The following is a 17395-nucleotide window of genomic DNA, read 5'->3' on the forward strand; positions in this document are numbered from 1 at the left end:
TGTTCATCACCTTATTTTGGGTAATCTAGAAATACATCCACTATCTATGCTTGTGGTAAGGGCATCAATATTTCTTTGTCTCCAAATATATCTTTTCTTGTCCATTATGTTAAATGCCATTACTCCTTACATCCCTGCTTTTCCTATGAAGATCCTCATTTATGAATTTATTAGTATTGCTAAGTTTGATTTCCCCAAACTAATGCACACTTATACTTGCACACCACCATAAATACGTGTATACTCACACTTTTAGAAAACAAAGCAGTGTGCATGACAAAATATACTGAAAAATGTTGTTAAATTTGCATCATGCTTTTTGTGTAATATGTGATGACAGTGTAGCAAAGCTTGCATTTGGCAAAAGACTGGGTTAAAACTTCTGACAGCTTTCTGAAAAACCTGCAGAGAGGATGATAGCCTTTCCTCCTTAGAAGTAAGTACATGATATAAAATAGGTTGTGTAAAATACACATTCAGTTCCTCAAAATTATTTCCTATTTTGTTAAACTTCCATGAAACCTTTCCAGGAAACTTATTTCTAGGCAAGCGCAGTGGAAGAAATAGCTGTGCTAATAAGTGATTGAAAAAACAAGCAAAGGAAGGGACAGCTTTTGCTGCAAATAGGGAGCTCTTCAGGAATAAAGGAAGGAACCAATAGTGTGGCTTCACATAACAGCTTTGCCCCAAACCTGCTTTCTGAGCTTCAGCATGTCACTCAACCTCTTAGTGCCTCACTTCCTCCCACGGCTTTTACATCTGATGAAGGAACTAACCTCAAGTTATCTTAGGAGATAGGGAGGATATTTAATTTATAAATGCTTGCAAAGTGTTTTTGTGGTGTGTTCTTTGAAGATACTATAGAAGGGAAAGTTATTCATAGATGTAGGGTTGGAAGGGACCTAAGTAGATCATCAAGTCCGACCCCCTGCCCTGGGCAGGAGAGAATACTGGGCTCAAATGACCCCAGCTAGGTAACTGTCAAGCCTCCTCTTAAAAGACCCTCAGGGTAGGAGCCAGCACCCCTTCCCTTGGAAGTTGGTTCCAGATCCTAGCCGACCTGACTGTGAAATAGTGCCTTCTAATGTCCAGCCTGAACCTATTCTCAAAACCAATTTATGGTCATTATTCCTATTGAGAATTAGGATTTAAAAGGACATACGGAAGAATGATGTTATGGATATGAAAAATTAATTACAGGTTCTTATTTTGTTAAATTGAAAGAAGTTGATTGCCCACTCAGCTCCCAAAACTACTAGGTATTAGTTGGGGCTGGTACAGGCTTAAGGGGATCATGCCATGTAACCAAGGAACATGAAATGTCCCCACTTTTGCCAAACTCCTTCTCTCTTAAATTCAAGATTCAGCCTAATGCTGAATTCCATTTCCCATTTCTCCTGAAGGTTACAAAACCTGACAACCTTCCCATGCCCCACTTAGTAAGATGCCCGACCACTACAGAGACTTGCACTCCACAGATCTTCTTACCTGCACCAGTTTCCAGCCACAATTTGTAACAGTATTTATTAACATCACCTTTTTAGATGCAGCAGTTGGGCTACAGTACTGTGTTGCATGTCCCCTTCTGTTCAAGCCATGTGAAATGTTACTGCCAGCTGCAGAGCCTCTTCTAACTCAAGCTATAGCAGCTCACGGGGGACAGGGGTGTTCTGCATAGTCAGGGGTGCTAAGAATTGCCTGGTCAGGGTTTGGGGGGGATATGAACAGCACAGGCCAGGGGCTGGGCCAAGTGACTGGGCTGTGATAGCATTTACTAGACTGGGTTAACACATTTTAGATTTGATTAACCCAGCTCATTCTAAGGTTAGTTCACCTGTGAAGTAAACTAACTTTAGCCTGGGCCTACCATTTTTAGGGTGTTTAATCTCTATGAACCCCTACACACCTAGGCTTTGGGGTATGTCAGTCTAAGTGTAACTCTTGAATGTACCCCAATGGCCATGGGAGGAGTGCATTTCACATTCTTCTCTCCCTATTACTTTCTGCATTCTGGGCAGTAAAAGGTCAAAGGGAAGAAAATCCTGATGTCCAAGAGCCTTTTCTCTTTTCCCCTACCCTTTCACAAGACATCAGGAGTTGGCCCTCTCCAGACAATGTGGTTAGACATTCCCCTCTAAGATGAGAAGGCGCATTTTATTATCCAGTATTGCAAAAAATAAATACATAAATAAATAAGTTAAAAAAGTGTGTGTGTGTGTGTAAGTGATCAGTAATTCCATACTCTTCTCTAAGCTACATTTGTGAATGTCAGGTTTGTCATACCTAGTAAATGCATGCACCAGTCTATAGGATAAGGCATAACCATTCAAGGCCAACCTTGAAGAGCTTACAATCTAACAAGTAAATGATTTGTTTTAAAAATGAACATTTGTTTCTATATCATACCTTGATATTGAGTGTAAAACAGACATATGGGATGCTTTAGGTAGTGAAGATATTCAATAACTGCTTTCAACCCCAAGAATATTCTTTTAGCTCAGTCTCATTTAAGAAGTGTAGTGCTTGATGTTATCTTCTTTTAATTCCAGTCCTATATGGAAGACCATCTAAAGAATAAGAATCGTCTGGAAAAAGAGTGGGAAGCTCTTTGTGCTTATCAAGCTGAACCCAATGTTGCTACCATTGGACAGAAGGAAGAGAACATTCAAAAGAATCGCTCTGAAACTGTAGTACCATGTAGGTACAGTTTACTTGGAGGGATTATGTATTAATTGATGTTTTCTCTACTACCTTTGAGTACTTTGAGAGCTATGGAGCATTATGCAAAACAGTGATTTTTTTTTTTTCTGTACAAATGGAAATCAGAGCTATAAATATTGGCTTGATCTGTATCCTGTTGTCCTGTTAGACTGTTGTGTTCTCTTCTCATAAGTTTTACTTGCAAAATGCATAACTGTGTCATACAACACTTTGGCAGCAGTGACAGCAAGTGCTGTACCTTGTAAATCAATCCCTAGTGTGCTTTTCAAACATTAGAATGCAATTTATGTACAAGAGCAGCAATTGTGATCACTCAACAGAAATAAGGTTGGCTTGGCTTTAGACAATCCAGTGTCATGTCCATCCAAAGTAGTAGTACCAGCAGTTTGTAATTAGAGCTAGTGTGATCCATTTATCAGATGCTCAGCTGTTGTGAATGAGCCCCAGTAGGCTTCATTGGAAAAGCTTACACGCTGGCTGCTATTCTCTGTTAGGCTTAGAATAAAAGCAAGGCTGTGAAATGACCAGTATTTATACTGCTAGGATCTGTTGTTTTATGTACGAGGCTACCTTTGTGAATCCACATAAAAACAGCATATTTTCTGTATTTTTTTTTCTGGTGCATCACTCCACTGGCAGTAACTATTTGCTGAGTGCTGTCACAAACACAGACAGAAATGGCCCACTATTTTTTATCAAGTAACCAATGGAACAAAACTGAAACAAGGAACAGACTGAGCTCCCAACTATAAATAGAGCTGTACTTCGGAGTGTCCTCAGTCCAGCTGTGTAGGTTGACAGACATATTATATATAAAATGGAAATGGTTAAAAAGCCTTAAAAGCATCGGGGGGTTTTCTTGTGGCAGAGTTAAGTCAGTATTTAGAGATGGGAGAAATGTCAATAGGTAATACAATACCTTAGGTAAGAGCCTATTTTAAAGCTGAGGATTACCTAGCATCATATTACTGCTTAAGTGAGCCTGCGGAAAATGATACTGGTTTTTCAGTAGGTGACATCTTTTTCTCTGAGTCCCAGCTAAGCCAGTTCTTCCATATGAGGTGGTGGACACTGTGCTATAGAGAGGCGTCATGTTGGCAAAATAAAATGGAAGTATTTTAGTCCAGTAAAAATTGTGCAAGAGTGAAAGTGATAAAAACTGCTCCCCTGGCTATACTGAAGTATGGGAAATGTAATTATGCCCACACTGTACTTGAAATTCCACCGATATCTTGAATTGGACAAACCAGATTTCACTTTCTTTGCTGCTTACTAATGAACAGCTAGTTTGTCAGTGAGATATAGGTTAAAAAAAGTTAAATTTTGATAGAGCAATGGCCATGTAGTCAAATGAAGATGGTTGTGTATAAAATATACATTTTAATTGATTCATTTAGTAAGAAAATCTTTTTCAATTTACACGTTAGCAAAATAATGATTTCCATTAATTATCTACCATGCACAGGTACCTTGTACACGCCAGAGTTTATTGCTTCATTCTAATATCACCTGTAGATGTACCCTATATGAAATAGAGATAATAGTACTTCCTTAGCTTACATTTATCTTCAAAACACTCCTGTATTAAAGGTGTCAAAGCACCATGATACTATAGCAAAGAAGGCCATATCAGTAAGCAAGGTAAAGGAATGTAGAAAAGACAGAGAACGAGACTGGTGGTTCCTGAGCTCAGTGACTCCTGGCCAGGGTTCTGTGGGATCCTTTTAAGGATGCTGCAGGATGCTATGCAATATTAGCACTGTTAGGAATGTAAAAACCTATGCATGACTCACAAGGTAAACCCGGAGATATCAAATAGGAATCCATTGTGAGAAACATTCTGCCTTGTTGTGGTCTTTCTGAGTTCTTTGCAATAGAAAAATTGCCATTATATTTTTCCATAGTCAAAAAAGGAGTGAAAGCTAAGAGCTGGCACTACCCAAGAGGCAATTTGAGTCTAAAAAGGTTGAGAACCACCAGCATAGCTGCAGGAGATCTGGTTAATATTCAGCCGTAGTGTGAGGACTAGCATTAGGCCTGTCTAGTGTTGTCTTCTCTCTCTTTTTCTTTTCAGTTTCCTCCTTCCATATTATTTTTCCTTCATCTTTTCAACTTCAGCTACAGACCCCCACACCAAGGGGAAGAAGTAGATTCGGGGCTCCTGAGGCAGCTCTCAGAGACCATAAAAACTAAGGAGGCGGTAGTCTTGGGGGACCTAAACTACCCAGACATCTGCTGGGGGAGACAGACAGCAAAGTTCCACCGTTCACACATGTTCCTATCCTGTGTACAGAACCTCCACCTGACGCAGGAGATAGTCCCACTAGGTGAATGCCTTACTGGACCTGGTATTGGCAATGGGGGATGATATGGTAGGGAACCTACAGATTGGTAGTCACCCGGGGGACAGTGATCACCAAATAACAGAATTCAACATAAGACGGCGAGTGGGTAAGGTAACTAGTAGGGTGAAAATGCTAGACTTTAGGAAAGCTGATTTCAATGAACTCAGACGATTAGTCAAGGACGCACTGCAGAGTAGGAGTTTTGAAGAGATGGGAACCCAGGAAGGGTGGCTGTGCCTTAAGGAAATGATCCTTCGGGCACAGAGGGAGACGATCCCAATGCGAGGAAAAAGAGGGAAAGGGGCCAGGAGGCTTCCTTGGCTGACCAGAGAAATCCAGGGCATCCTGTGGACTAAAAGGGGAGCATATAAAAGGTGGAAATGGGAAGAGATTACCAAAGAGGAGTATACCTCCTCTGCTTGCACTTGTAGGGAGCCAGTTAGACGGGCCAAAGCTACCATGGAGCTGAGGATGGCATCCCAAGTAAAGTATAACAAAAAATTGTTTTTTAGATATATAGGGAGTAAAAGGAAGGCCCAGGGTGGAATAGGACCCCTACTAAATGGGCAGAAACAATCGGTGATGGACGGGGGGACAAGGCTGAACTCCTCAACGAGTTCTTTGCCTCAGTGTTCCTAAGTGAGGGGCACGACAAGGCTCTCACTGGGATTGTAGAGAGGCAGCAGCAAGGCACCAGACTGCCATGCGTAGACCCTGAGATGGTGCAGAGTCACTTGGAGGAACTGGATGCCTTTAAGTCGGCATGCCCAGATGAGCTCCATCCGAGGGTACTGAAGGCACTGGCTGACATCATTGCACAGCCACTGGCGTTAATATTTGAACGCTCGTGGCCAGGTCCCGGAAGACTGGAAAAGGGCCAATGTGATCCCCATTTTCAAGAAGGGGAGGAAGGAGGACCCAGGCAACTATAGCCAGTCAGTCTCACCTCCATCCTAGGCAAACTCTTCGAAAAAATTATCAAGGCTCACATTTGCGAGAGCCTGGCAGGACAAATTATGCTGAGGGGGAACCAGCACGAGTTCGTAGCAGGTAGATCATGTCTGACTAATCTAGTCTCTTTTTATGACCAGGTTACAAAACACCTGGACACAGGAGTAGGGGTTGATGTCATATACTTAGACTTTAGGAAGGCCTTCAATACGATATCCCACACCATACTGGTAAACAAGTTAAGAGGCTGTGACTTGGATGACTACATGGTCCGATGGGTGGCAAATTGGCTAGAGGGTCGCACCCAGAGAGTCGTAGTGGATGGGTCGGTATCAACCTGGAAGGGTGTGGGCAGTGGGGTCCCGCAGGGCTCAGTCCTTGGACCGATTACTCTTCAATATCTTCATCAGTGACTTGGACGAGGGAGTGAAGTGTACTCTGTGCAAGTTTGTGGATGACACAAAACTGTGGGGAGAAGTGGACACGCCGGAGGGCAGGGAACAGCTGCAAGCAGACCTGGACAGGTTGGACATGTGGGCGGAAAACAACAGAATGCAATTCAACAAGGAGAAATGCAAAGTGCTGCACCTAGGGAGGAAAAATGTCCAGTACACCTACAGCCTAGGAAATGACCTGCTGGGTGGCACGGAAAGGGATCTTGGAGTCCTAGTGGACTCCAAGATGAACATGAGTCGGCAGTGTGACGAAGCCATCAGAAAAGCTAATGGCACTTTATCGTGCATCAGCAGATGCATGACAAACAGATCCAAAGAGGTGATACTTCCCCTCTATCGGGCGCTGGTGAGACCGCAGTTGGAATACTGTGTGCAGTTTTGGGCGCCACACTTCAAGAGGGATGTGGATAACCTGGAGAGAGTCCAGAGAAGGGCCACTCATCTGGTTAAGGGCTTGCAGGCCAAGCCCTATGAGGAGAGACTGGGGTACCTGGACCTCTTCAGCCTCCACAAGAGAAGGTTGAGAGGCGACCTTGTGGCTACCTATAAATTCATCACGGGGGCACAGAAGGGAATTGGTGAGGTTTTATTCACCAAGGCACCCCTGGGGGTTACAAGAAATAATGGTCACAAGCTAGCAGAGAGCAGATTTAGACTAGACATTAGGAAGAACTTCTTCACAGTTCGAGTGGCCAAGGTCTGGAACAGGCTCCCAAGGGAGGTGGTGCTCTCCCTACCCTGGGGGTCTTCAAGAGGAGGTAGGTAAGCATCTGGCTGGGGTCATCTAGACCCAGCACTCTTTCCTTCCTATGCAGGGGGTCGGACTTGATGATCTATTGAGGTCCCTTCCGACCCTAACATCTATGAATCTATGAACTTATGTCTTGGGGAGACACCTCAGATGACATCCCTCTTTCATGTCTTTTTCTTTCCTCTCTGCTGCTTCTTTTTTCCCCTTTTCCTTACATGAATCCTAAGCAGCACATCGTTCACAACAAAAATATTTGCATGCTGAATGTTGCAGTCATTGCTTTTCACCATCACTTTTAGCCTGTTTTTGAAAAGTGACTGTACCAGTTCCTGGAAGCTTTAGGGTATCAACAAGCAATTACAAATTGCCAATATGCAACATTTACTGCCTCCTTAAAGCAGAAGTCAGCACAAGCCCTTCAGATGTGCAAAAAATACATTTTCAACTTGCCAGGATTCTTTCTAGGGAGCAAATGTGAAATGGGAGAATTGACCACCAAGCTCCTCCACAATGCTATTAGTCCTCTCAGCCTCCAGTAAACTCACCACAACATGTTAGTAATAAGGCAGCACTATAGTGGTGTATTGGAATAAAGCATTAGATTTTTTTAAAAGCTAAAAAGAAAAAACAAATGTTTCCTGGCTTACCAAACCAACACTTAGCTATTTACATGAGAGGCAAACTAACATCTGCTTTAGTAAACCCTTAATGACTCACTGTCTGCTCTCTCACTCTTTCATCTATTACTTAAAAATGCTGCACCGCGTTCTCTTTGCTGATTAGCTAGCTCTGGGAGAACTGCCTTCCAATAGATGAGATTTCTCCTAAGTGCCTGTTTAGCTCTAGACAGAGTTTGTGTCCTGACCATATCAAGTATGTTTAAGCCATGTACCTACGGTAGCCATAAAATTGCAAACCTATCATTCTTCTTCATGCACCCTTTGCAATCTTGCTTACTGTAAAGCTTTCTTTGACAAACTATGGTTATTCCCATGATCTCAGATGTCACCAGTCCCAATAGCCACCCACATTAAAATATATTGATGAATTGTAGATGTCTGCTAAATCTTCTGGTGGGGTCAGAATTCCCTAGTCTCCTTTTTTCCTTTATTGTAGAACTCTGAGTAGCATCAGTTTGTCATCTATTCTGAAAATGGCCCCGCTAAGTAAGCTTTAGGTCTCCTGCTTGCGTCTCTACTCCAGCTTGGGTTTTGCATCTTGAATCTTTTTCTGGTATAATGGTGCTGGAGTGAAGCTAGAGTTGGAATGACTTGGCCATGTGTTTTCTCTTTACTTGATGCTTTTCCTGTTGTATGTTTGTGCTTCTTCTGCAAAATAATGTTATGGGAGGAGACAAATATAGCTCAGTCACACACTGTTAAATGGCTTTTAGACCTCCAATCATAATTCAGCAGATGCTCACAGTGACAGGGTGATACCGCTAATACAATTGAATGGTGGTGAATGACAGTTCAGGAAGCATTTCTATAGGAATTAGAGGTCTGATCTAGATGATACAGGTATGGCTTAGATAAACCCATGGGCGGATCTAGAGTTTTGAAATGTGGGGTGCAGACAGTGAGGTGCATCATCACATAGAAAGCAGATTTTTCTTCAGTTGAAAATAAGCTAGAAGCTTTACTAATGTGCTTGGGGCCTAAGGATGTATTATTCAGTTTAAGATTGAAGCATAAACAATTATAACTTCATTGGAATGAGTTGAAAACAATCTGCAGGGCTGTGAAATAGGACTTTCATTACTAGGAGCAGGTAATGGACAGTAGAATTGCAAAGTAAGTGATAGTTTGACTGGTGCAATATGAAGACCCTTAAAAGGGACAGCCAGTCCTTGACACCTGTGGAATGAAAAGTTTAGAAGGGATCAAGTAGATTACCATGAGTCATAAAGTCAGCTAACTCCCTGAGCACTGCCTGCCTAGAAATGCTACTGCCACTGCCCTACCAGGCACAGTTGTTTATAAACTTTGGGTAAAACAAAAATCAAAGGTGGGGGGAGGGAAGGAAGGTGCATCCCCCTTGGATCTACCCCTGTGCACACTGAGCTCCCATCAGTTCTCCCAAGTCCATAAAAATAGGCAAAACAAATGTCCTTCCTTGCTTCCTTGTGTGTTGCATATGATATTGGATGTGCTGTTACATGTTATGCAGTATGGATAGCTAATACAAATGTCCTACAGTACTGCAAGTGCTAGCTAAGGGCCAAATTGTGGAGCTGCTTCTGTAATGACACAAGCCACGTCATAGTATCATAGTTGGTAGGGTCGGAAGGGACCTGAGCAAATCATCGAGTCCAACCCCCTGCCATGGCAGGAAAGAGTACTGGGGTCAAACGACCCTGGTGAGGTGTTCATCCAGCCTCCTCTTAAAGACCCCCAGGGTAGGAGCCAGCACCATTTCTCTTGGAAGTTGGTTCCAGATCCTAGCTGCCCTGACTGTGAAGTAGCGCCTCCTGATGTCTAGTCTGAATCTACCCTCTGCCAGCTTTTGACCGTTATTTCTTGTCACTCCCGGGAGTGCTTGGGGGAACAGGGACTCCCCCCAATGCCTGCTGGTCCCCTCTGACTAGTTTGTAAATGGCCACTAGATCCCCCCCTCAGCCTTCTCTTGTGGAGGCTGAACAGGTTCAGGTCCCTTAGCCTGTCCTCATAGGGCCTGCCCTGCTGCCCCCTGATCATGTGAGTGGCCCTCCTCTGGATCCTCTCAATGCTGTCCACATCCCTCCTGAAGCGCGGCACCCAGAACTGGATGCAGTACTCCAACTGCGGCCTGACCAGTGCCACATAGAGGGGGAGGATCACCTCCTTGGACCTGCTTGAGATGCATCTGTGGATGCATGACAAGGTACGGCTGGCTGATTTTTCCCCACGCTGTCGGCCCATGCTCATTTTGGCATCAATGATGACTCCAAGATCCTTTTCTGCCTCTGCACTGACAAGAAGGGAGTTCCCCAGCCTGTAGGTGTGCTGCTGGTTCTTTGTCCCCAGGTGCAGCACCTTGCACTTGTCAGTGTTGAAATTCATCCTGTTCTCATCTGCCCACCCCTGTAACCTGTCTAGGTCCGATTGCAGTCTATTCCTCCCTTCTAGCGTGCCCTCATCCCCCCATATCTTAGTGTCATCTGCGAATTTGAACAGGGTGCTTTTTACCCCCTCGTCCAAGTCGCTGATGAAGATGTTGAACAGTGCGGGTCCGAGGACCGAGCCCTGGGGGACCCCACTGCTCACATCCCTCCAGGTCGATTAAGACCTGGCCACCACCACTGTCTGGGTACGGCCCTTCAGCCAACTAGTGGCCCATTTGACTGTGTAGGTGTCGCCACCACAGTCCCCTAGTTTTTTAATGAGAATGGGGTGAGAGACAGTGTTGAAGGCCTTCCTGAAGTCCAAAAAGACTATATCCACTGCTACACCTGCGTCTAAGGATTTTGTGACCTGGTCTTCCATGCAGCCTTGCTCTGGCTTCTAGTTTTACCATCGGGGTGGTACAAAAAGTCTCCTCAAAGCTGTTGCTTTCCTACTTACTGCAGATGGGTGGCAAGTAGTGGGGAACAGGCAGGGACATGGCTTTACTCAGGGCTGTGCAGCTTCTGCATATCTTTGAGAACATGTGCTATGTACTGGTATACCAGACATGGCTTCTCTTATATCTGTGCTACAGTCAAAGAGAGGACTGCAGCATTTTCGGGCCTGCCCACACTTTCCATAATTTAGCTGGTAAAAATAGGGGTGAAGTCATAGCAGCACAGACTTCAGCATGAGATAGCAGCCCAAGTACATACACAGAGTCCTGTGCTACCACGTCTTCACTGCTATTGCACTACAGCTCACAAGCTTACAATGAGGATGCATGTGCCTCCGCATATTGCATAGCGTCTGTTTGCTCTCCCCTTGGAGCAGCGGGGGACCAAGTGGTTCTCTGAGTCGGTCTTCCTCCCACACCGCTCTGGGGCAGTACCATAAGGCTCAGTCCCTTAACCTGGACAGATCATTATCTCACCCTGCAGCCCTAAACTATATCTTGCTGTCCTTATCAGCCATTTTAGGAGGCATTAGAAGGAAACAAGCCCATTACGTTCTCTAGTCTATATAAGAGTGTCCTCTACAGTTCTTGACTCTAGCTTTCTTAGTCTAACTTTACATTTCTTGAACAGTGAAGCTTCTCCCTCTGCCCATGAAGAACTATGGTAGATCTCACCATGAAGGAATATTTTCTGATATTCAGCATCTGAAACTTTCTCCAAAGAAAGTTTTCATGAATTAAACCGTAATCCTGTGACTGTATCAAGGTTATGCCAAGTTAGAAGTCAAAGCAAAAAGCTCCCTAACCCCCCCCCCCCAATATTTTATATTTTATGTGTACTTTTGCAGTAAATGTTTTTTGTTTAACTTGAAGCAGGTAGGAAACAAATTTTTTTTTTTCATTTTGCCTTTGCAGATGATCATTCCAGGATATTCTTGAAAGCTGAAAATAGTCACGACAACTCAGACTACATCAATGCCAGTCCAATTGTAAGTACAATAGCTAATGTGAAATAATCCAAATAATCAAGCCTTTTTCCTTGCCCTGTCATTGTAATATGTTAACTTGAGGCAAGTCACTGCTGTGATGACCAAAACTGTCTATATCTAGTTCCACTTCCCAACCACTGTCTCCAGCTGTCATGTGAGCGAGAAAGTAGAGAATTTCCATTCACTTTCACACAATGTCTTTGAAGATTATATACCAAGGAAAATAATGTCAATAGATAACCATTCTTAAACTTGAGTAATAAAGTCATTTTTTGTACCTGGGAGTACTAGCTTGTCAGCTGTAGTACTGAACATTGTACTTTTAATTCAGCAGATTTTTTCCATTGTGTGAGGAAGATAGCCTGTCTTTTTGCCAGTCTCTGACTTTTTCTCTGACTTTTTGTAGCATAAAAGCTACCATATTATTGGAATGATTGCTGTAGCCAAAGAGAACTGGGCTTTGCTTTATGTAAAGCCAGTCAATGCCACTCCACAAACTGCTATGTTACTATAGTGAGAAGTGTTATTTCCTTTCCCATCTTTATCTGTTACTTTCTTGGTGCCTAGAGATTTGCTTCTGCATCTCTACCCATCTCTCTCTCATGATCCTGAAATCATAGAATGGAATCTCTTAGTCACCCCTCCAAGTGTCAGCATAGGTCAATGCAAATCTTGAACCGATTCCCTAATGTACCCCATCTGCCCCTCTGCATCCTCTCACAAACTGAATACTGATTTTTCTTTTTCTTTTTTTCTATCTCTAAAAGGCATAAGAGCAATAATTTTAGAGATCAGATGTTTCCCTTTTATAGCCACAGAACAAACATAACATGGCCCACAGCATTGCCCTGTCCCTGTGTCTATCCCAGACCTGGAGGCACTGTCTTTAGGGAAAAGAAGACAACATGTCCTTGACCTTTCTGAGGCTTCCAACAAAGGGTCCATTAGGGCTGGTAGTTTGTATTCATGCTACTTAAGCCACTGAACAATTACCAAGAGGAAACAGCTTTGATTAAGGATTTAGGCTGGAGAATTAGGTGACACTGTAGCAGTCTGTGTATCCCATTACCAGTTCCTGGATCATCTTCCAGTGTCACTCTCCCAATTAAATCATTTTGTGGGCAATGCAACTAACAAATTGCAACAGATAGATTTGCAGTTACAAGCTATTTCCTTCCAGTTCTGTTGACAATACTTCCTTTTTAAAAAGAATAGTGTAGGGCTTATATTCTGAGCTTTGTACTTGGTGCATTGGGCAGTGTCTTTAAAGGTTTAATTTTCACAAGTTTAATGAGCTCGCTCTCCAGATAATCAGTTCATGATACAAACTCTTCCAGTAAAGGTCTTCAGGGTGCTATCATGTAAGCTTTATAAGGGTTTTATGCCTAATATATACTCTGAGGACCAGATTCATCCCACTCTGGCTACTTTGTGGTGCTCAGTGATGAAAGAAGTTATCATGCTAATGGATTTGGCCCACTAAGGAAATTCCGTATGTAGTGTAATCTGCTGCTGATGTAGTAGTTATCCATAGTCCGTGGTTTGGGGAAAAGGGGCATGACCAGAGCACCTTTACACTTCAGCGATGCCCAGCAGCCAAGCACCCTTTGGGGTTGATGGCAGTTAGTATAAGTTAGAATAGGCCTTAGGCTACTGGAAATATTGTATGAGAGGGAACCAGCATCTTCCAGGATAGAGCCCATTGTCCAGTTTAGTGCAAACTGCAAAGAGAGGCTCAGAGTTCCCCTCCCCTGGGGCAGGGGCCCTATGTGAGAAGGAGGAAAGGACATGGCTTATGTTTGGGGGGGTTATTTGTTTTTTAGAAAAAAACTAAACTTGTCTTATTCCAAGGAAAGAAACTCTCAAGATGAAAATGATTGTCCATTGGCTTATTTTCTTGCATTTGAATCCACTGAAAAACAACAGACTACGTAGTACATGCAGTGGCAGATTGCTCGATAGCACTGACTACTTTGCAAGGGCACGCTGGAAAGCTTGGTACCACAAGCTTTGTAAGGTTAAGCTGAATAACACATTCTCATCCCTGTGCCTCCTTATAGTTGTGAGTTTGGCATCAGCTCTGGACTGGATGAACTATTCTGTTTTTTCAGCAAATCCTAGGTCTCCAGTTCTCTTCCCACTTTCTCCTAAACCAGATCAGGACCCACTTGGAACTGGCCCCTTATATAAAGCCTGATTCTCTCTAGTCCTTAATTATAAGAACCAAAGGACTGCCATTTACTGGATCAGACCATAGGTCCAGCTTGCCCAGTATCCTGGGTCCTGCAGTAGCAGAGAGTGGATACTGAAAGGGAGAGTGAACAGGGTGACCAGCATCTTTTCTGCTGTTCCTCTCTCACTTGCAGCCCCCAGTATTCGAGGTCTAGGAAGTTCTGATTCAGAGAATGTCCCCCTAACTTTCCTACTCGGGCAATACATCCATTGAAGCTCCATAGAGACTTCCCTGTCTATTGCCACTGCTTTTAGTTGAGTATTTCCTTTTTGCTTTTAATAGCTATGCACTTGGCCCCTCTTGCTGCAAATGCACAGTAGATTTGAAATACCAGTGAAACATCCTTTGTTCCATCTTGCAAAACCAGACTTTTTTTAAAGAATGCTGCTTTTCAACTTATGCAACCTCAATAATTATCATGCCAACACAATAACTTTTTTGGTGCATTTGTGCCTTGCAGTGATTGAATTAGAACTGACCATTGTAGTATACTGCTAGGTGGGCATTAATAACACAAGATCAGTACAATCTGAAAAGAACTAGAGGAGGATTTTTCCCTCTGCACATGAGCTGTCTGATGGGGGTGGAGTGTAAAGTAAAGTAATTATATTCAAGCTTCAGAAAAGGAGGCCTCCAATGGTGTACTTGCACTTAAGTATGTCCAGCTTCTGGGTCAGTGGTCCAGTCTCCTGCTGGGGCTCACTCAACCCTGATTTAAGTCTAAATGAGTGCAGCAATGCATGCTGAAAAAAATTCTTTGCACTAGACAATGAGCTGGCCACCTGCCCATGTGCTTCTTTCTTTTTAAAACTGCTACCCCCCTCAAGATCCTCCATCCCTTCTAATACATTATGAAACCTGAGGTTAGACTTGTGGCCTCAACATGGTTGAAAGTATGTGAGGAAAGTCAGCAGAGAGATCTAATCAAAGCTTATTCCTTATCCCTTCAATTTTATTCTTATGTAAAACCAGGTAGACAGTATTTTTCTGAAATTCCATGGAGTAAAAAGTAAGGCAGAAGTCTGTTTCCTCTGTTCTGAAATAACATAAAGTACTATGATAATAACTGCTACCGGCAGTTGAATGAAAAGCTTGCAATTACAGCACAAGGAGACCCTGACTGTGCAGAATAAAACTGTGATAATTACATCTGTCATATTTGTACTTAGTCCTCATTAAATTTCAGGGAAATCATCCAGTAGTAAATAATGTGCAATCTTTGCTTTTAAATCAGAGGTCATGAAAGTAAATGGGAATTCTGGTTTTCCTCATAGGGTGTCTGAAAGAAAAAAAAACCCATCAACTACATTTAAAAACTCAGCTTGCTTATTATTGAAGACACCAGACTGAGGAATGTCATTAACGTGACAGTTTGCTCAAACACAGCATACAAATGTTATCACTAAGAATAGACTCTGAAATTCATAATGGCATTCACAACCAGATTTACTTCTTTCACTCCATTATGGGCTTTAAAAGAAGCATTTTAAATTGTTTTAAATTTTAATTCAAGAATATATGGGAACTAATCTACCTTTTTATAATTTTAATACAGAAATGAAAATGATGACTAAGTATAAGTGTATTTGGATATGCTTTCAGTAAAAGAAAACACATTTAACATATAGATTGAGGCTATTTACAGTCCCCCTGTGTGTATATAAATATATAGAAGTAGACTCTATTGGTGTTGGATCAGATTAGAGAACTGCATTCTAAATTGCCCAATTATAGACTTATTCTTAAGGCACTGGTCAGTCCCTGGCCACCTTCCTGTAGCATGGTAACGATCAAAACTGTAGCATTGATTTACAAATCTTGCATACAGTGTTCATGGTCCTAATCTCACAATGGTGCAAATTAGTAGCAACTCATTTGGAATCAAAGGATTTAAATCGATATAAATATGGTACAAGTTCATTACCTCCCTCCCTATCTCTTTGTATAGTAATGATCTTGGGTAGGAGCCAGATATGCCAGCGTCCCATTTACATAAGGGTTTCAAAATGGTCAATGACAAAATATGATGTTTTTGCCTTTTAGTTTGAATTGTATGGGTAATCGTTAACAGGAATCTGTAAGTGACCCTCTTAAATCCAAATACAATATAGTTGGCTGTTTACAACTGGAATGCATTGATTTTGCTCTATTTTATCAATGATAGCTATGAAGTCATGCAGCAGCACAGTCAGTATCTAAAGAAAACCCAACAAAAGAATGATTTCTTCAGTGAGACTCTAAGAAGGAAGGAACTAGATGGTGCCGCATTAAGAAAAATGTAAAGTACAATTAAAGCAGTAGTTTTAGTTCTCTAGGAGAGTAAAGATAAAAACACAGTTATTTAGTGTTATAGACTGAGATTCAAATTAATTAGGTCTGAGCCCTATTAATCATAATCGTATGTATTTGTGCTGTTCTCCAATTTGGGACGTTGTCAATCCTCTTTCATTAAGGGCATGCCCTAGAAGAACACAACACGTGGTACTAACTTGCCTTGCATTTATGGCTTATTTGATTCAGTCTCCTGCAGGACTCCTTTCCTAGCAATAAGGTTGAATGGGGCAGATGTTTCCTGTGGCTTCTTTTTTGTTCCACCTTTTCCTTTTTTGCTTCTGGTAGTGATAGTTACCTAGATTACCGCTATTAATTGCACCTTGGTTTGTGGTGATCCTTGATCCTTTTTCTCCCATCGTGTTAAAACAGATTGGCACATTATCACACACCCTTGCCATAGCTGCACTGCCGTGGAAAATGAGAATTCCATTATAGTGGAACACTTGTAATAATTGCACCACTTTTTCTTCTAAAAATGGCTGATCCATTTACATTTATAAAGAACATGAACTCTGACCTTTGGCAAGAGCAGAGAGAAATCTTGTTCTTACTGAACAATAATATATATGTAGCATGATTTCTGAAGATTGTTCTTGTACAAGCTTTTAGCAAACCAGACCTGTTGATTTTTGTTTTCATAAACTGATAGTTTGGGGTCTGCAGTTCTCAAAACTGTTCCACATCCCTTATTTCTTTGTCTCATTTTGGTGAGGTGAGGAGTTAACGAATCCTGGAGAGAAGAGGTCCATGAAAGGTTACAAAATGTTTTGATTTGCTCAGTGATCAGTCAGGTTTAAAATCCATTACTGATTTTATATTTGTACTTAAATGTTTATTAACTACAATAAAATAGGCCCCATTCAGTGCTGTGGGTAACCTTCATGATCCTTTTACAAATATATTAATACATAAAGAGACTGATCCATTACAGTTACTTCAGATTACATCAAATCCAATTTGATCAAAGTCATAACTTTTCAAAGTTGTCCCAAATTGTGTAGCTTTTGAAGCTGAGACTAAAAGCAGGCATCATGTTCAGTAAGTTTAGTCTTTGCTCTTTTTTTGTTAAGTTAAAA

At 42.1% G+C, this 17395-nt stretch overlaps 1 protein-coding gene across 1 annotated transcript in view; it reads left to right on the forward strand.

Annotated features, from left to right (window-relative positions):
- The window catches only part of PTPRN2 (protein tyrosine phosphatase receptor type N2), a 1024661-nt gene that overhangs the window by 948441 nt on the left and 58825 nt on the right, over window positions 1-17395 (forward strand). The window contains exons 15-16 of the mRNA XM_019498778.2: window positions 2550-2697; window positions 11679-11752. Coding sequence (XP_019354323.2) covers window positions 2550-2697; window positions 11679-11752 — 222 coding nt within the window. The remainder of the gene's footprint in view (window positions 1-2549; window positions 2698-11678; window positions 11753-17395) is intronic.

Source organism: Alligator mississippiensis, chromosome 5 (assembly GCF_030867095.1).
Source record: "Alligator mississippiensis isolate rAllMis1 chromosome 5, rAllMis1, whole genome shotgun sequence".
Taxonomy (NCBI): Eukaryota; Metazoa; Chordata; order Crocodylia; family Alligatoridae; genus Alligator; species Alligator mississippiensis.